Source organism: Enhydra lutris, unplaced genomic scaffold (genome assembly GCF_002288905.1).
Source record: "Enhydra lutris kenyoni isolate GAN:26980312 unplaced genomic scaffold, ASM228890v2 scaffoldscaffold62, whole genome shotgun sequence".
In the NCBI taxonomy this organism is placed as follows: domain Eukaryota; kingdom Metazoa; phylum Chordata; class Mammalia; order Carnivora; family Mustelidae; genus Enhydra; species Enhydra lutris.
In genome coordinates this window covers 10,421,197-10,442,284 of record NW_019154146.1, presented here as the reverse complement: position 1 = coordinate 10,442,284, position 21,088 = coordinate 10,421,197, and the positions used below count along the sequence as shown (strand labels likewise).

General features: G+C 41.9%; 1 protein-coding gene and 1 pseudogene across 2 annotated transcripts in view; one reads left to right on the top strand and one right to left on the bottom strand.

The window, feature by feature from the left end:
- Positions 1-15,694, bottom strand: part of LOC111158687 (transmembrane protein 242) — a 28,332-nt gene extending 12,638 nt beyond the window's left edge. The window contains exons 1-3 of the mRNA XM_022520895.1: positions 15,505-15,694; positions 14,815-14,915; positions 8,840-8,977 (exon numbers count right to left, since the gene is read on the bottom strand). Of these exons, the coding sequence (XP_022376603.1) occupies positions 8,840-8,977; positions 14,815-14,915; positions 15,505-15,592 (327 nt within the window). The 5' untranslated portion in view covers positions 15,593-15,694. The remainder of the gene's footprint in view (positions 1-8,839; positions 8,978-14,814; positions 14,916-15,504) is intronic.
- Positions 11,753-12,797, top strand: LOC111158689 (annotated as a pseudogene). The gene has a single exon (XR_002641370.1). The product of XR_002641370.1 is annotated as an snRNA-activating protein complex subunit 5 pseudogene (transcript).
- Positions 15,695-21,088: the final 5,394 nt, after the last annotated feature.

Here is a 21,088-nt window from a genome sequence, read left to right as displayed (position 1 = left end):
GCGGGTGGGAGGGGTGACTGGGTGGTCCAAGAGGAGGCCGGCCGGCAGGTGGGGCTACATCCCACGAGACTTCTTCACGGGGAGCCTCTGAAGCGTTGTTCAGAGTGTCGTCATCTGACACTTTACAAATCTTTCCAGCTGCTGTGTGGAGGGAGAGTTCGGGGGGAAGGAAAGAAGAGGCCGGAAAACTCTGCGAGGCAAAAGGTGAATGCAATGGCAAGAGATGAAAGGGGCCAGGCCGTGTCTGGCAGCACAGCCAACAAGCGGGACTTGCCCGTGGATGACATGAAGGGAATGAAGGGAAATGAGAGAAGCCGAGATGATGAGTCTCTGCTGGGTTCTGGGCTTGGGAAGCTGGGGGCACAGGAGGGACACAGCCTGAACGGGAGCGACAAGAGGCGGTGAGGAGACCGAGAGTCCTGAGTGAGACCCAGGTTGCTGCGTGCCTCTGGGCCACACCACTGATGTGCAGCAGGCATGTGCAGGGCAAACCCGACGGCCGACGGCGCAGACTGTGTTCGAATGTTCAGTTGGGGGCTGACGGACCAAAGGAGTAGCTGGAGAAAGATGGGGAACAGCAAGAGAGAATGTGCAGAGGCGGAAGGAGCTGGAACATGTCTGTACACACAGCAGCGGCGGGGAGCTGACAATCAGCAAAGGCTGGGGTAATCCTGGGAGCAAGGTCCTCTGACAGATGGACGTGATGGACCTATGCCCGCAGCATGGACACCTCGCCCACGGTGACATGAAGAAAGGCAGAGTGAGTGGTACAGATGCAGGATGAACTCTGGGGAAGATGAAGGTCAGAGCCTCTCGCAGTGTGGAGAAAGGACTACGGAGAAACCGGGTGGGAGGCAGGGAGAACAGAGGTCCGTCATGACAATCTTGGGGCAGGGTCAATGGCAGTGGGCGTGTGGGAGAAGCAAGACATGCTGAGTGATTAGATACAGGGGTGAGAAAGAGTGTGGTCATGAAGAGAGTCCAGCTTTTCCCTCTGGGCGGCGCTACGGATGACACCGCCACTCACCATGAGATCCGGGAGTAGGGTGCTGCGTGGGGACGGGGGGAGGGCAGAAAATAACATTCTTGTGGGAACACACGCGACACCTGCAGGACATCCAAGCAGGTGTCCGGCAAGTGGGTCCGTGAGCAAGGAGCTCAGAAGTCAACTAGAGACGCAGACCTGGCAGCCTTCTGTGTGTGGATGAAGCTAGAGCAGACGGACCCTCAGAGGAGCAACTTTAAAGGCAAAGCAAGGAACCTAGCATAAAATGTATAAAGTAAGGCAGCAGCATCTCAGAAGGAAATGGAATAGTGGGAAGGAAAAAATAAGAGCCAAACTAGGATTGAGAAAAATTACAAAAAGAATGAAGAACTATAAAAGGCCAGTATCCATTAGCACAAGTAACAAACAATAACTGATATATATCCGATATATATATTTGGTTCATCAAAAATTAGAGAAATTATGTTCAGCACAGTCTACACTGTGGAATGATACACAGCACATTAAAAAGATTTCTTCTTAAAATTATTTGGTCAGGAGAATTCAATTTGAGAGACCACTTCATTATCAGATATACCGGGAAATGAAAAATAATAAATATAAATATATCAACATATACATGTAAAAATGTTTTATAGATTCCTAGGTATTTCTAAGTGACCAACCAATAATAGGCACCATTTAAAACAAAGCGTAGGGGGAAGCGTAGGCTACTGGGTCTTTGTTCCACAGTGCCTTATTTAGAGAGATCTGCTCATCTGAGTCCAATTTTCTATGCTCCATATTAGAAATAAGGACAAAGAAAAAGAAAACCCAAATGAAATCAAGGATATTTTTCTTCCAGTGGAATAAGGCCGGGAACATTCCTGAGGTGATTAAGCCTGATTTGTGTCAGGCTTTGGAACAAGAAGGCTTTTATGGCAGAGCTTATCTTTTCTAATAATTGTAGCACATTCCCACTTTATAAAATGCTTGGGGTCCTATTTTACTTATAAAAGGAAACTGGTGGGTTTTTAGAAGAGGTATTTTGGCAATATGCCAATAAAAAAGCCGTTTTTTTGTTTTTGTTTTTGTTTTTTTCTTTTCCTGCCCCCTTGGCTTAGGGCGAAAAAAAAAAAAAAAAAAAAAAAAAAACCTCAGAAAACAAAATATGACATTGGTCATTATCTCCCATTTTAAACTGAGCAAGTGCCTGTGATTCGGTCTCTCTGTCACCAAATTCCCTCATTGAGTGCCTCTTACCACCGGATGCCAAGCCCATTAAAGCTGCAGTGAGTGGGAAATAAGGGTTATAGAGATGTTCTTGTCACCTCAGACCTAAATTTAAGTGATGCACAGTGCCACTTCCAATTAATTTAAAAATGATTCCAGGAATATATTCCTCAATGCTTACGCTGTTTGAAGGCCCTCAGCTTGACAGACAGAACTACCTGTGTGAGATCATGATGACTCTGTGTTCTAGGCATTCTAGTAAGATCCATCAGGAAGTGGAAGTGAAGCTGGGTGTGCTGATGTTATGGTAATCAGAGTCAGGAACTGAAGTTTGCTTCCTGGGGACAGAAGCTGGTAGAGATGTTTGGAAGTTCTCACATTAGATTAGGCAAGGATGCAGAAGGGACATATTTTAGTCACCCTTCTGACTTCCCCTGCAGATCCCTCAGAAGTGGTCACCATTAAACAATTTGCCAGGAAATGGATTTGTTTTTAACCTCTGACTGGAACCAAAGAAAAGTACAAAGCATACAGTCTATTTCCTTCTTAAATATCTTAGATATTAAAAACCTCTAAGCTTTTTCATAGTTTTATTTATTTTTTTTATTATTATATTTATTTATTTTATTTTTTATTTATTTTATTTATTTTATTTTATTATTATATATATAAATATATATATTTATTATATTATATTATTTATTTTATTTATATCTGTGGTCCTAGCGTTCACCTACAGTGTTGCTTCATTTGAGACAAATAACTTAAAAATGGTGTCAGAATAAACATATTTAATATAAGATCTATCAGATACTGAAATCAGCAAAAAGTCAAAAGAAAGAGATTTTACTGTAATTAGCAAAAGCCTAATCAAAGCTTATGATCAAAGCTGGTCATAAGGTCATTAAGAAATGAGCATACACATTAACATTAAAAAGTATACTTAGCAGCAGCTACCAGAAAGAGCTGGAGAAAATACATTTTATTAGAATAAATCCAATATTGTCCTAGAAGAAAGATATTATTACCTCTCTTAAAGAATCTTAGAATAGGTAAGACAGATGTCAATTTCTGGAGAAATAATTAAGACATGTTTTACTTTTTGATTTTAAGGAAAAGGAAGCCTGGGCTCTTGAGAAAGAAGTAAGCTATATCAGATCAGGAGGCAATACGGGGGCTGGAGAGATGTGTAAGACTTCAATCACAGACTATTTGCATAAAAGCCTTTAGAGCAGCGGGACTTTTGAGAGATATAGTAAAGGAAGAAAGAGATTATTTTCCATTTATCAGATTGGCAAACATTTCAAAGTAATAGAAGCCACTAATGGCGAGAGTGCTAGGAAACCTGTATGCACTGTCAATATCTTCTAAATGTATAAACTTTGTACTCTGGACATCAAAAACATTTTTAAATGCCCCTGGAATCAACAATAACATCAGCTGTCTTTAGGATAAATTTCCTGACTGAGAAAAGTATAAAAAGATGCACACCTACAGAGGTTCACTATGGTGTTTAATAGTGAAAAATTACAATATAAGTGCTATTGGCAGGAGACTGATTACATAAATTATAATATAATGGAACACCAGGTAGCCATTAAAAGTGATGGAGATTTGCACAGTCTATTGTGCAAAGATGTTCTTGTGGCTATTCAGTGAGAAAAGGCTCCAGAATAGAACGGTAAAACACTTACATACAATTATATTCATAAACATACACAAAGTCTGAAGGGATGTTTTTATTGTAATAAGTGATTACAACTAAATAGAATTTCTGTTTCCCTTTTTGTACTTTTCTACCTTTTTTTTAAAAATGGGTACATAATTTTATAAAATAAACACAAAACCATCTTTGTTTTAAAAAAGATAGGTCCTAAACATGTTTTTCTTTAAAAATAAGCAATATATGTAAATAAAAACAAATACTTCTTATTACCTGGTAAAAGACAAACTAAACGAAAAATTTCCTTTATTTACAAGTTAATTTTTAAATTTAAGTCTCTGGATGAGTTAATGTATTTCACAATAACTAAAAATGTTTTCATTCGTGGTTTTATTACTATTGAGATTTTAGCTCCTCTGAGGGCAACGACTGTAAATTATCTGTGAATTCTAACTACACCAGGTATCATGAATATATTAACCACAAGGCACAGTAAATGTTAGCAGTGGTGATTCCGACTGGTACCGAGACAGCCTCACGTCCAACAAATGTTGGAAAAGAAGAGAAGAGTCCAGGCAAAAAAAGCCCTAGATTTCCCAGTCATATCAATCAGGAATTATTTATACATCCAACATTTTTCCTTCTAAGAGGAGGGGAAAAAAAGGCAAAATAGTCTAATCGTAATTATGCTCAATCTTTTCAGAAATCCTTTCAAGTATCAATACTTAATATAAATAAGAAAAGGTACAAAAGTGAAGTCTTTGTGCTTGAGTCACAGGTGAATAATTTTAAGTGGCATGGTGTTTTTAAGTTTTTTTAATTTATTTGAGAGAGTGTGAGCGAGACAGAGTGAAAGAGAGAGAGAGCGCGCATGCACAAGCAGTGGGGAGGGAATGAGGGAGAGGGAGAAGCAGGCTCCTGGCTGAGCAGAGAGCCCAACACGGGGCTCCATCCCAGGACCCTGGGATCATGACCTGAGCCGAAGGCGGGCAGTTCACCGACAGCCACCCAGGCGCCCTGGCTGCTTCTTTTGATAACTGGGGAATTACTAGTTGGTATCTCAAGACATCCTTATTTACTCACTGACAAGCATTTATTTCAACTACTCTAAACCTAAAATAATAAAAAGAATCTAATCATACTGCCACAGGGTGAACCTGGCCTGAACATGGCAGTCTCCCAGGATCCTCTGGGATCCTTTAGGATCACTGGGTGCATTAGGAGACCACAGACCCACAGTAACTGTTCATTGTTTCAACAATTAAGTTACTGTTAAAAAGTTAATGCTGCCTCAATCATAATCAGATGATAAAATACTGGAATTCAAAGTAATGGATGAATCTATACTGAGCAATGAGGCCTTGCTTGCTGGCCCACGATGCTGTTCATGGCCAGAACTGGTGAGAGGATCCCAGACTGAATCTGGACTGGCTCAGACATGGAGGGAGGGAGGCTCCCACCTTAAATCCTGGACGCACCTACTGGCTTCAGTCCGCTGACAAGATAACCTCCACTAGCTCTCCTTTTGTTAGAATCTCTAATTAAATGGTAACACTACTGGGTAAAATATAAACTTTTTAATTTTGATGTATTAATTTTGATATATTTGATGTATTATTTTGATGTATTATACATTTTTCTATGTAAAATAAATTCCATAATAACTACGAATAAACTAAGTGTAAATCCAAAATATTTCTAAGAAACTGAAGAGCTTAGCTTCAAGCATTTCAGCATGCCCTGGTTTAGACCAGCAGATGTAGCTGTGAATTAAAATAGGGAATGTGCACCGCTCTCCTTCAGCCAGTAGATGGCACCCTTCTCTTTTTTTGAACTGGGTTTATAACGATTTAATAGGATTCAAGGTTGCTACCATCAATTATTTGACAAAGGGACTGATTCTGATTTACCTAATTTACCCAGAATAATCATATCAATTATTTATTGAATGCATAGATCTGGACCATTTCTTCCAGCATTTTCTAAGATTTGTTTTCTTTAGTCATGGAAAGATAACAGTTCTCAGGAGTCGGGGCAATCTCACAATTATCCTCCAAATTCTCTGAGAACTGAAATGTAGTACTGATGTCCGCAAGACGCAGAGTGGGTCATATAATAAGAATTTGCTTAGAGAGTCTTAAAACCGAAGCCTTCCACAGTAATGGTCTACTGGGGAGCCCTGTCTTGGCACAGTGCCTGGCTCAGGGTAGGCCCCCAAATGTCTTTTGAATGAACAAATTCATAAACACTACTGCTTTTAAAAGGTGTGCCCTTGAAAAACTATCAGTGGTTCATTTTTCTGTGAGACTTCTCAGATATGGATAGCAATCTGATATTCCTAATGACCTATAGGTAGGGGGACAGTACATTCGTATTCTCACGTTTTAAAGACATGAAGATATAAAAAGATTCCAAGTGTCCTTGTATTCAGCAGTGCCAATCAGAAAATAGTTTTTCTTGCCCAACTATTTTCTTTAGGCCATAATCCTCCTACAGGTGCCATAAAACAAAGAAGTTCACATTCTAGAAACTAGAATAGCACCAGATAGCCCATAAAGCCCAAGTTCTTGAGCATATAACTTAATCTAAATATCTTAACTTTGTTGGCCTATGAAAGTTTGGATGGATTCATTATGACTCTTCTCGTTCAAAGGTTATTTATATTTTAAAATACCTTAAAACTTTATTATTCAGTTTATGACCCACATTACTAAGTTCTGGAAACATCCCCTGACAATTCCATCAAGTCACTTCATCAAGACCATCATTTTTATAGAAACTACAAGCTTAAAAACCTTACTATTAAGTATCTCATGCCCTCAAGTATATTTCACACATAGTCAAAGAAGTTCTGTGAACTTCTAAGCAGCTGTGCTTCATTTCTAGCATAAATTAATAGAAATAAAATCTAGCAGTGTTTTTTAAATGGCAGTATTACTGTTAAAGTAATACATATTTAAGGAACATACAGAAAAAAGTGAAATAAAAAATTCACTCCCACACCCGTAACTCATCCACACGTTTCAACTGCACATATGTCCCCCCAGTTTTTTCCACTTGTTTTCAAGTAACTGCTCTCATATTATATATACAAATGAATCCTCCTTTACCATTATACCCTAAGCATTTTTCTACTGCAGATGAAGGCTAAAAGGAGGCCTTCTCTTTTATGAGGAAAAAATGGCCCAGTCCTAACTGGGATTAATTAGAAAGCCAGGAGATGAGGCCCACATTGAAGATACCCAGGAAGACCAGTGAAGTCATCAAGAATGTGTGGATCACATCACAATTAAAACCAAATTTACTCCTTCCCCCTCACTCTGGCCCCTTCCAACTACTCCTTTATTTTCCTATCTTAGCTAGGGGAGGTAACATCGGAAAAAAAAAACTAGGTTCTAAAGACTATCAGACTTGGATCCAAATCTTGACTCCGTCAGTTATAAGCTGTGTGATCTTGGACAAGTGTCTTAACCTCTCTGAGTCCCAATTTCCTCATTTATAAAATGGGGGATATTACCATGTGCTTCATAGTTACTGTAAAGATTAAATAACCCGCTATGTCTAAAATGTCTGGTACAATGCCTGCAATGGAAGGAGAGACTTTACACTGGTCAAAAGCAAAACTGAGGTTAACACAAAAATCATCCCAAATCTTCAGTCATGGGTTTTCTAACTTTTCCGTGTAAACACAACTTTATTGTTATAAACAATTACTAGCCAGCAAAGTTACTTTAAAAATAAAGGTTAGTCAGACTAAAAGAAAAGCAACATCTATCTGTCTGTCCATTAGTATACTTTGAGTAAAAAGTACAATAATGCCTACGTTCAGTTATGATTAAACCAAATGGGAAAACTTGGGTAATGCCTATAGTAATAATATTACTTAGCACTCCCCCTCCTTTGCAATTTCTCCCGCTTTACGGAATCGCTCCCGTCAGCATACTCACATGCTGTCAATTCTCCCAACTTAAAACAAAAACACCTCTCTTGATCTCAGTCCCCCTTCCAGCTACAACCCCATGTCTTTCTTTACCTGTAAAGCAGAATTTAAGACGTGCCTATACAGATAGTCTCTCGTCTCCATTCTTTTGGACCCACTCCACCCAGGCTTTACCCACCAAGGACCGCCACACCGCTGACTCGGCGAACTGCCGAGTCTCATCTTACATGATTTCACGCCACTATACACTCTCTTCACCTGGCGTCCAAGCCACTGTTCTCCCCGTTCTCCTGGGTTTTCTCCTTTACTAATTTCCCCCGTATTTCCCAACCTCTAAACCTTGGGAGTGCCCAGAGCTCTTTCCTCGGACCTCTTTTCTCTCTATGTTCAATGCCTTGGTGAGTTCATCTGGTCTCCTGGCTTTGAATACTATCCACATACTGAAGACTCTCAAATTTACATCCTGACCTTGTACCTCTCCTCTGAACTCCAAACGTCTATATCTAACTGCTTGACTCTCCTCTTCCCTACCTAACAGATTATTTCAAACTCACAGGCCCCAGATGGAGCTTCTGACATTACCCTGAACATCTGCTCCTCTCACACTGTCCCCATCCATCTTCCAGCTGCTCAGGCCAAAAGCCTTGGAGATCCTTGACTTCATTTTTTCTCTCACCTCTCACATTCGACGTGAAACAAGTCCTTGTTGACTCTACCTTCAAAATATATCCAGAACCTCTTTTCATCAACTCCCTTGCTGCCACCTATTCCAAACAACCGTCAGTTCTCACCAGTCACACATGGCCTGGTCCACAGAACTTCCTACCAGTAGTTTAAAAAAAGCCAATCATTCCCAGTATGGAGCTGTTTAGCCTGGAGTATAAGTTACACACACACACACACACACACACACACACACACACACACACAAACACACACTTCTTGGAAATCAGGCATAGTTAGTCACAGAAAGTAGAATAAACATTCAGACAGCAATTACAGGACTGTAGTTACTTACACCGTGAACTCCTAAAGCTTTCCAGACTGCGAAGCTGATCACACCAACCCCACACCAGGCATAAAGTGAGCCCCAGCCCAGGGCTCGCAAGGCAAGGGAAGAGCCGCTCTCTGGTAAGGCGGCTGTGGCCATACTTCCCTGCAATGGAGAAAGAAAGGAAAAAGCATCAGTTCGGAAAGTGTAATTATTTCGGGAATGTTTGACGCTCACGACTCTCTGAATGTCACCGTAATTTTGGGATGCCAGACGAACCCAAGTTCAAAAAGCAGCTTTGTTACTTAATAACTACAAGACTTAGGTCACGACTCCTCTAACTGACGGATATTTGAGTAGGCAGGGCATTGCCAGGAGCTGCGCTGGGTACTAGAGAGAAAAAGGCAAATAGAATAACTTCTTTCTGACTAAAAATTTCAGTCACTGGTGCGGGGGGCGGGGGGCGGACACAGACACATAAAAGTTAACTGTGATCTAAATGGAATGTGCAACGAGAGAACCATACCCAGGGCACCACGGTCCCAGAGGAGGATGCATTATCTACTGCTGCAAAGAGGAAGCTTTAAGGAGGGGTTCCTCAAAGAGGTGAACTAATAGAAGTCACTGCGAAGACTTGTAAATGTATATGCAAAATGCGGGGCACACAGGAGAAAGCCAACTTGTGGCAGCCAGTCACGAGAAAGTAGGAAATAAACAATGACTCTCCTTTTGGGTTTCAAGGCATCTTATTACGGTAAAAAATTCTATAACCATAATAACTTAATAACTTTCAGCTCATCAGCACACGAACTTGACAGAGAAGACTAGGAATGCGATGCATGCTTCAAAAGCATATAACCATCCCATCACTGAAAGCACTGGTTACTGATTATTTTTTTCCAAAACTTTTCTTTGCTCTTTGTGCCTATTAATTATCCCAGAAAAGTCCTACAACATTCTGTCAAGTTCTCTCTGAGTTCTGTTCACTGGCATCTTCATTAAAATGCCATCAAACTGATCAGCTAATGTAATAAGATAGCAAATTTGTAATGTTTGGTCTTCCTTCTGGAAACAAATTTCTATTTACTTGGGGGAAAAAAGCCTTTCTTCTTTTTTTTTTTTTTTAAGATTTTATTTATTTATTTGACAGATAGAGATCACAGATAGGCAGAGAGGCAGGCAGAGAGAGGAGGAAGCAGGCTCCCCGCCGAGCAGAGAGCCCGATACGGGGCTCGATCCCAGGACCCCGAGATCATGACCTGAGCTGAAGGCAGAGGCTTTAACCCACTGAGCCACCCAGGCGCCCCAAAAGCCTTTCTTCTTAAGAACAACTTCCTTTATATTGCTCAACCCACTGAATAATAAAGGTTTGTATCACGTGTTGTGGTTACGAATGTTATTGGTGGCACATAGAAAAGCTGGGCTTACCTGTATCTTCAGGTCTCACACCATGCCCTGACCCAGAAGATACACAGTATTTGCTGACTTAACACTTGTTTGTAATATACCTGAGACCCAACCAGATTTTCAAGAGATGTTTCTTTATTTTCTGTGATCAAAACAACACTCTCCTCTCCCTTTTCTCATGTTGCTGTAATTTCAGACCAGTTCACTAGACACCACAGATCTCATATAAATTCACTAACTTCTAACTGGCCTGAATTTTCATCCAGAAGCAATACCATTAACCAAATATGATTAAAAGAGGGTCAATTTGAGTGCCTAAATTTTATTTTAGAAACTTAAGTTAAAAATTCCTCATTTCTTTGGGAAGGACAGAAATTATCTATGTATTTTGTATGTGCATGTGTTTTTAAAAGGCACCTTAGCTTACACCTTCGTCTGTTTATTCAGTGAAGGACAAAGAAAAATCAATGTTCATTCGTTCAGCATTTACTACTCCCTTTCCACTAGTGTGAGACTCAGCTAAGATACCGCGGTTAAGACTTTAAAGAAATGATGACCATCTTCCTGAAATAATAGCAGTGTAGGCAGTCCCCAACTAAAGGTGGTCATTTTTAGAGTCCTGAGTTGCAATCTGTATCTGTATTATAACGAATGCTTCGATTCCAGGCTAGTGGACAGAAGTCTATTTAAGTAAAAAATTGCTAAAAATAGTATAATTTCCTCACCAAGATTAAGATGGAAAGAGTGCCCTGGTGAGCAAGTTGTTTAATCCGTCCGTGCCTCAGTTTAATGGGGACAACGTAATAACAGTGTCTCATGGGGCTGTGATGGGGGTTCAAGGAGCAGCAGCAGCTTGAACGTGGTAAGCATTCAAGTGCTAGATATTATCTTCACTACTAATGTCAGGGAAAACTGCCAGGCCGTGACTCTGAAATACACTGCCTAAGTGGGATTCTTAAACCGGCACTTGCTAAGTGTAAATGCATTACCTGCTCCAGAACCTCTGAGCCTCTCAGACACGGTCTGGATCAGTGGTGATGCTCTCATTCAGATGCTCCCCCAGAGGAGAGGCAGAACTTTACACAACATATTTAACCAGCTAGAACAGTAGTTCTCAAACTTTCCGGTCTCAGGATCCATTTCTACTTGGATCCCAAAGACTTCTGCTTGTGTGGATTATACTTACGAATATTTAATATATTAAAAATTAAAACTAAGAAATTCTTAAATTTTAAGTATTAATTTAAAAATTTTAATTTAATTTTAAGTATTCATTTAAAAGTATTCATTTAAGTATTCATTTAAAAATCAACCCAGTAGGGGCGCCTGGGTGGCTCAGTGGGTTAAAGCCTCTGCCTTCGGCTCAGGTCATGATCTCAGGGTCCTGGGATCGAGCCCCGCGTGGGGCTCTCTGCTCAGCAGAGGGGGGTGCGGGGGGCGGGGGGTGCCTGCCTGCCTCTCTGTGTACTTGTGATCTCTCTCTGTCAAATAAATAAATAAAATCTTAAAAAAAAAAAAATCAACCCAGTATAGGTGAATAGAAACCTATTCTTATGAAAACAACTGCCTTACAGAAGAATTTAGTGCCAAGAAGCGATGTTTTACGTTTTGATTAATCTTCTAAATGTTTGGCTTAATAAAGGACAGATGAGGGTTGAAGGCGGCCTTGCACGACCAGTTGAACCGGCTCAAGGTTGAAGAACTAGCCCTCCAATCAATGATTAGTTCTAGGAGAGGGGATGAGATGTTGTCTTCTCAGCCTGCCCCTGAACAGTCACCTGATATGTTGGTTCATGTTGACAATGAAGCATCAATCAACCAAACGGCACTGGAGTTGAGCACAAGGAGCCATGTGCCCAAAGAGGAGGAGGAGGAAGAGGAAGAGGAAGAAGAATCAGATTCCTGAAGCAGGATAGGGAAGAACCAAGCTTAGTTACAGGAACTAAGTTACTACATCTGAGGAACTTTTGTCTCTTCAAGAAAATTTTCTTTCCATGGGCCCTCTGGTCGGCTTTAAAAGGAATAAGAACTTTAGGTTGTGTAGTCGTGAAAATGGTTCCATCAAGAACTCAAGTTTCAGAACACTTTAACAAAAATTAGTGCCATATGGAAAAGCAGACATGCAGTGTCTTAGCATTGAGCAATACGGGTGGTACCGTAACTATATTCTGGTCAGATTTAGTAATTATGCTCAAAACAAAGTTTCCTCTAAAATGCTATTGAGAAAGTCTGGCATTTGCACAAAGGACAGAGTTTAAATACAAGCCAGCCTTTCCAGTCAGCAATACCTCTTTTAAGAAAACCAATTAAAGATTCTGTGGATGCCACTGAACTATTGTGAGCAGAGCAAGGCTGAGGTCTAGGAGAGGACGACAAGTGAGGAGCCAGAGGGCCACTTGAGAACTCAAGCTGCTGCCACCTCTCGGTGGAGCAGGTAGGAACTCTCTACTGTAGAGGGCTTTGTGGGGGCTGCCATCACCTGTAGGTTGAGACATCACAGTGGAAAAATGTGCTTAGAAATAAAGTACAGATAGGGGTGCCTGGGTGGCTCAGTGGGTTAAGCCTCTGCCTTCGGCTCAGGTCACGATCCCAGTGTCCTGGGATTGAGTCCCGCATCGGGCTCCCTGCTCAGCAGGAGCCTGCCTCCTCCACCCTCCTGCATGCCTCTCTGCCTACTTGTGATCTCTGTCAAATAAACAAATAAAATCTTAAAAAAAAAATAAAGGACAGATGAATTTTCATAAATGCTTCTGTATTCAATCTGTTGCAATATGTTTTTTGATGGAAGAATGTGAATAAAATCCAGTCTTCCAGAGATCTGTGGTTGGAAAAGGGACAAGTATTTTAACAGCCTCCCTTCTCTGACACTCCACCAAAACTTCCCGAATAGCTGTCTGTACTCTGGAATCGGAAGTCAGACCGATGAGTTTTTTGCACTTTGTTACATTAAAATCCATTCGTCTCTTTTGTATTTTGAATGGGCCTTTTATTCATGCATTAGGATCATTCAGAAAATAATGATTTATCAAGTTATGCAGATCTTTCCGAGGCTGACACCATTTATTAAATATTTAAAATTTCACATTATTAATATTACCAGCAATCTCATCAGGAAAGCCTTACGTATCGAGCACCTATCATGCTCCCAATGGCAAGTTTCCTAAGATCTAATTTTCACTTGCAAGCTTCAATTTTTTTCATTGCCAACAAATACCGACAGGCGCTTGCTTGAGAGATGATAGGCTCATCTTGTTCATTTTGAAGATAACACCTGCCAAATACCCACTTCTGAATAATTATAGTTTGTCAGTTGCTCTTGCAAATACAATATGATATTACATGAAAAAAAGCAGCGGGTTCAGCATGCAACTTAATCATGCAATTGCTTTTCCTAGAGAAAAACGTCTCTGGTATAGATCAGAAGGGCTTTATGATACTTCCCATTTCTTCATGTGGGATAGTAATCAAGTGTTAAGATTTAATAAAATCAACACTTTTACTGCTATAACAAGGGCATTCTTATGCAACGAGGTTTTTTTGTTTTGTTTTGTTTTGTTTTTGAAACTGCAGGGGCATGGTAAAAGAGGACACAATGACTACTAGTAGTTTGGTGCCACCGCCTTGATTACGCTAAAGGCACCAGCAGTTTTACCCCCTCAAATGCCTTAGGATTATTATGAAAATAGTTTTGACTTTACAGACCCTCAAAAGAGTCTCAAGGATCCTAGGGTTCTGTGGACCACAGCTTGACAACCACCATATTTGATGGGGCATGTGTGATAATCAAATCTTAGAACCACAAAATAGAATACCAAGTTGTAATTGTGGGTATGTAGTTTTTTTCCCTAAGAATCCGTAACTTTCATGAGATTCTCAGAAAGGTCTGTGACCCAAAGTTTAACTGGTAATTTTGGATTAGAAATCTATGCAAATTGTACTGTTAAAACGTCGCTATCAGTTAGGCCTTACTGATTCCGGGTGTAAAGCTTAAATAAATAAGTAAATAGAAATGCCGCTGGGATTCAGTATTGTGTCAAGAATTTAACTGGCATCATTTTTTTACCCAGAGGTGTATAAAATACTGGGCCTCTTACAACTGATAGGGAATTACCCCGATTTAGACTTAGTCATGTTGTGAATAGGAAATGTACTGGATAGCTTTCCAAGTCTTGTTCTGCTAAAATTTAAGAAAAAGAAAGCACATAACTAAATACTTCTCTTTTCTTTTTTTTTTTTTAAATAAAGATTTCATTTATGTATTGAGAGAGAGAGGGCACAGAGGGAGAAGGAGAAGCAGGCTCTCCACTGGGAAGAGAGCCCCACATGGGGTTTGATCCTAGGACTCCAAGATCATGACCCCAGTTGAAGGCAGACACTTAACCAACTGAACCACCCAGGTCTCCCTAAATACTTCTTTCTAAATGAAAATAAAGACCATTGGTTAATTTGTACACTTCTTGAATCTACGTATGTAGGTTTACTTCTTAAAGCAACATGAAAGGCCACCAACACTTTCTTTACTTCTCCCATGCAAAACAGCTGCCAGTTATCTGTAAACAATAACAATGCTATGAATGGATTTCCGGGTCACAAACCTTATGGAACCATTCAGGGCTTTTCTTTTTAGCCAATGATAATGTTGTAACAAATCCCGCTAGCATTCCTGCTGCAGCCACAGTACCAAGGAAAACTCCACCTGCCAAGAGTTTTGGGGGTAGGGCGAGGAGAGAGATTAAAGAGAAAGAGAGAAAGAGAAAAAAAACCACCTTAAGAAGATGTACCCAAGTAAGTTCAGACACTATTTCAATTACATTTTATGTCACTTTGAAATGTGAGAACGAAAGCTAGTCAGCTCTGGCCAAAGGTAAACGATAGGGGTGCGAAACCTGTGTGACCTCACGACCTCTGGTTCCTGAGATCATTCTGCGGTGTCGTTTCCAAGTGCTGGGAATTGGCCCAGGGTCCCTTTCTCTCTTCCCAGGGACGGTTTGTGAGTTTCTCCCGGGAAGGAAAACAAGCTAGTGAAAGGTAGGGCAAGGGACGGGAGAAACTGCAGCGGGGATGGGGAAAATGCAGCACACAGGACACCTCACGGGACCAGCCCCCCAGCCCACCGGAGTCTCCACCCTGCACCCCGCACGACCCCGGACCAGCCGATCCCCATCGGCTAAACTCAGGGGCAACCCAAGGTTAGGTCTCCCAGGGCGGGGTGTGTGTGGGAATGGCGGCTCCAGCGCAGGCCCGGGAAGAGCTCGCCCCGACACCAGCACCTCACCGCACCACACCTTTCACCAGGAAAAGCCGATCGTCTGTGGAACCCGGAGCCTCGAGACCTGAGGACGGCGGCCCATGTTCAGCACCTGCTGTCTCCATGTTTATAAGAGTCCACCACTGGGTCCGACGCCAACTGGGTTCGGGAGGAAGCGAGAGCGAAGCGGAGGAGAAAGGTTCCGCTACCACCTCTCCCTGTGCGTTCAGAATACCGGTCCGGGGACCGACCGCTGATCCCAAACCCTCTCTCCTCCCCAGCCTACCCGCGAGGAAGGCGTGGTGGCTGCACGTGGTGTCCCCACCCCAACCTCGGGGTGGGGGCGGAGGGGACCGTTGGTGTCCTCCCGGGCCGCCTCCAGCTTGGGTCTTTAGCCCGAAAGCTGCACTTGAACAGGACCGCGTCTTATCTGCAGCAGTGCTCGGCTCGGACTCTGGGAGGCAGTGAGCGGTCGCAGATGGCGCGGCGAGCCCAGGGCCGGCGGGTTCGAGACCCTAGAGCTCCGTCTCCCGAATCAGACTTCGTTCCACCCAGGGATTTAACCAGCGCTAATATTTCACGATTCTAAAAAGCAGGTCTACGTCTTCTCTTTGTACTTTTTCGAGAAGTTTCGTAGCAGTGCTCACGTGAGGTGTAAGGGGCAGGTTTTATTGCTGGAAGAGAGCCAGCCCGACAGCTCCGCTGCGATCACCTTTGTCCCCGTGCTTTGATTGATAGACCTACCGAGAGGGGCGGGTGGCTGTCCTGCTGAACTGGCGTGAGACAAGCCAGCGGGGACAGCCGAGGACCACCCTGAGGACTTGCTAACGTAGACGTCCAGGTTGCACCAGAGCCCTTCTTGCGGGGAGACGCTGGTGCTGGCGGCCCCCAGATGGGCTCGGGCTTCGGTCTGGGAGGCTGATCTGCAACGGTTGTGGATTCTATAAATGGTCACTGAGAGGAAGAGGCTGGAAGTCGTAGAAAATCTTTTCAGCCTCTCAAACACTGACGCATGACATCATCTTTTAAAACGAGACAATCTGTCATTTGTTCATTCTGAACCCTCGCACAAAGGCCATGAACTTCTTCAGGATGGGGATGGAGATTTTTATTCAATTTTAGATTCCCTGGCTCTCAACTCCTTACCTGGTCACACATAATAAATTCTGGATGAATGAGTAAATGAATGCATTAGTTAATTACAATTAGTAGCTCAAATCTGGGCTCAGGTCCTAAGTCACTTCTCTGGTGAACTTGGCTGAGTTATTTAGGCTCTTTACCTCAGTTTCCTCATATATAAAAGAAACACATTACCTGACTTAGAAGTTGCTGTGAGAATTAAGGGAAGCAATAAAAATAAAGAAGTTAGCGTAGTTCCTGGCACAGATAGATACTCAGTACATGTTAGCTCTAGCTATCATACCTTTCAATTCCCGCAGCGGTTTTATAGCATTGCCTATGGAAATTTTTAAATTATAGTTGCCCAGGGCCTACTGCTGAAGATGATTGCTCTGAAGGTCCATGCAGGGCAGTTTAAAAGCTCCACTGGGGGCTCTACCGCTCTAAAAAAAATTAAAATAAATAAATTATTTTTAAAAATTAGGGGTGCCTGGGTGGCTCAGTCAGTTAAGGGTCTGACTCTTGATTTCTGCTCAGGTCACGATTTCATGGTCCTGAGATTGTGCCCCGCCCCGTGTAGAGCCTGCTTAGGATTCTCCCTCTCCCTTTGACCCTCCCCCCAACAAAATAAAAAATATTTTTTAAAAAAGCCCATGGGGTTTCAGATGATCAGTCAGGTTGAGAACTACTGCTCTGTTGGTTCCTTGGAAATACAAGGCCAGAGTCTGAAAGGCCTCTTTAAACTGGTAAATGCTGGGCTCACTTGTTGAAGGTCTTAAGGACTCATCTTTTCTCCTTTCCCTCATACGAAAAGGTGATCACAGCAGGTAACATTTATTGAGTGCTTTCAATATGTCTGGCTTTGTGCTAAGTGCTTCAAATATGTTATCTTATTTAATTTTCTTCGTAAACTCAGACCAATTAACTTGCTCAACTCACACAGCTGTTAAAAAGCCGAGCCAGGATATAAAAGCAGCTCTATTTTTAAAAGCAACAAAAATAAAAAGAAATTAGTGGGACTACCACAGGCCAAAAGCTTTTGCATGGTGGAGACACCATCAACAAAATGAAAAGACAACCTACTGCATGGGAGTGAATATTTGCGAGTCGTATACCTGACATGGAGCTAATACCCAATATATAAGGAACTCATACAACTCAAAGGCAAAAAGAAAAAAATCACACAGGCAGAGGATCTGAATAGACATTTTTTCCGAAGAAGACATATAGCGGGCCAACAGAGCCATGAAAAGATGCTCTACATCATTAACCATCAGGGAAATACAAATCAAAACCATAGTAAGAATCACCTGACATCTGTTAGAATGGCCCTTATTTTTTTTTTTTAAAGATTTTATTTATTTGACAGAGAGAGAGATCACAAGAGAGAAAGAGAGGAGGAGGCAAGCTCCCTGCCTGAGCAGAGAGCCCGATGTGGGACTTGATCCCAGAACCCTGAGATCAGGACCTGAGCTGAAGGTAGAGGCTTCACCCACCGAGCCACCCAGGCAGCCCCAGAATGGCCCTTATTAAAAAGACAAGCGATAACAAGTGTCACTGAAGATATGGAGAGAAGAGAACCCTTCCACACTGTTGGTGGGAATGTAGACTGATGTGATCAAAATGGATAACAGTACAGATGCTCCTCAAAAAGTTAAAAATAGACCTACCGTATGATCTAGCAATTCCACTCTGAATATTTATCTGAAGAAAATGAAAACACTATCTTGGAAAGCTGTACCCACGTTCATTGTAGTGTTATATACAATAGCCAAGGTATGGAAACCACCTAAATGTCCATCAATGGATGAATGGATAAAGAAATTGCGGTATACATACTTAATGGAATATTCAGCCATAAAACGAATGAAACCTTGCCATTTGGAACAACATGGATGAGCCTCGAGGGCATTATGTTAAGTAAAATAAGTCACACAAAGAAAGACAAATACCGTGTGACCTCTCCTGTGTGTGCAATCTAAAAGAACAAACAAACAAAATAAAAATGAAAAAAAAAAAAAAAAAGAACAAGCAAACAAAAAATAAGACCATAGATACAGAGAACAGATCGGTGGTTGCCAGAGGCAAGGAAGGGGTAGAGGGTAGGAGAAATGGGTGAAGGGGGTCAAAAGTAAGTAGAAAACAAACAAACAAACAAACAAATAAAAGCAATTCTAAGCTTGAGCTTGGTAACTGGAACTCCCCCGAAGGGCCTCACTCCCAGAGTTTTTGATTCAGTGGGTCTGTGTGGGGCCCGAGAACTTTCATGTCTAACGAGTTCACAAGTGGTGCTGCTGGTTAGAGAGATCCTCTCTCTGCTTTACTCTTACAGTTTATACTTCTTAAAGCCACACTGTCCACTTCAGCACTTGGAATTCTCTTCTCCCAAGACTGCTCAGAGAGGACATGTCCAGGCTCCCTAATTCCCCGTCTTTGCTGGCCCCCTCACCCCTCCCTGCCAAACCACAGACATTTTTTATTTTAAGAATTATATTACTATTTACTGTAAGGAACAGAAGAGAGAGAACTCATGTTTAAATTTAGGGACGTTACAGCACCCTGTCATCTAGAGCCTGTTTTCATTCTGAGGCAATATTGACCATCCCTGCTGGACCCTGTTCTGCTTCTGTTCCAAGGGCTGCAGCTCATGAACATCTACCTTCATTCTAATTCCCCACAGCAGAGGACAGCTTTCCTCCTTCCTACCCCTAAGTTCAGTTTCCCAGGATACAGAGGGTAAAGAGGCAATGAAGGCAAACCCATGGGTAATCTTTGCCGTGGTGAGAAATTTGCACTTCAAAGATCTTTGTCAGACACATGCCTTGAGAGGAGAGACCGGGAGCCCCTTGGACGAGGTGACCTTATGGTGTGGGGAGCTCCCAAACCCATTCCTCACTGGCCCTAGGCTCCTGTCCTTTGCTCTGTTCCAAATTCCGGAAGACGGTGATTCCAAGGCCTGGGAAGCCTGCATGAAACCAGGATGGGGAATCCCTGGCCTTGAGATTAGAACCACAGTCCAGGCATCCCCAATTAGGACACTTAAAGAAAATGCATTTTAAAGACAATGTTAACCAAGATCTCCTATTTCTGTGGTTCGCACAGTTAGGGACTTCGGGTGCCATCAAATGAACTGGGCTGCTCTCAGGACCCTCCAATCCTACCTAGACTAGTTTCTATAAGAAGGAGTGATGCGATCTCCAAACAGGTGATTCGCAGATATTTGGAACACGGTGTCTCTGCAAGATAGGCTCTGCTGGTTCTGAAACAGCAAGGTGGGGCATATGCTGAGCATGGGCCCCTGTGGTCAGAAATTTACAGAAGTTTGGTGCTCCGTGCGATGGGAGCAGGACTGGTGTTTCGATGGAAGTGTGATTCCCTTTTAGGAAAATGTAATAGAAACGTCTTGCAAGCAAAGAGGCTGCTGGGAAAGGAAGCTCATCTGAGACCGACTTTGTTGCTATTTTGGTGTTTGTTTTAGTCAGCTGAAAGTCCATACCATCTATGCCTCTGACCACATTTTTATTTCAAACCTTTGGGCCCCTGTAGATTCTATTTCAAGTTTTGATGGCTAGAAAACCTGTTAGCATTACGGTTTCCCAGAACGTGGGTACCCTCGCTCTCTCTAGTTCCAAACACTGACAGGCTTTTTTCCCCATCTATTTTTAAAACATTTCTTTTGGAGCTTCAATTTCTCCCTGTTTAAAATATGAGGGTGAATTCTTTTTTTTAAAACCTGATAAACGTCATATATTGGTCATTCTTCTCACTGCTGCTTGATATAAGATAGTTGTCAAAAACAGAGCTCAGAGATTTTTAAAAGCTGTTGCCTAATTAAATGTGTACCTAGGAAAACGGATCTGCTGGGCTTTATGTGGAATTATTAACAAAGGTTACCTTGAGGGAAGGGGGGAGGTGAAACTTTCTAATCATATTTCATCTTTCTGTCCTAATAAGCAAAATGCTGACCAAAGCAACAGTTTTACATATTTCTATAATGTTTCCCCAAAAAATTTAGCAAGAAACTTATATTACTTTTATGAAAGGGGGAAAACAAGGAAGAAAAACAATAAAAATACTTTAAAAATGTATCACATCATTTAAAGAGATTTTTTTTTTTCTGTGTAAGTAGAAATATTATGTAGGTTTCCAGAGTAACTCACCAAACTCTTTAGCAGGTATCCAGTGACAACACTTGGATAGCGAGGGAGTAAGAGTGAGAAGCGTATGTCCCCTGGAGAGACTTTAGGCTGGTGGAGAGCCCTTGCCAAGTGTATATCCCCCGGCTTGATGTTATCAGAGACTCTCGAATTCTTCCCAGTCTCTGCTCCAGACTCCCAGAGTTATAGCTGCCTTGAAGTGCACTACAGTCAATACCATGCAGCAGAAGTGCTAAGAATGATAATAATTCCTCTGCAGTGAGCTGAAACTTGACTTTCAAAGGTTGCATCTCATTACTCACTTCCGGCATCTCATTACTTATCTCTTAGAATAGTATCTCTAAC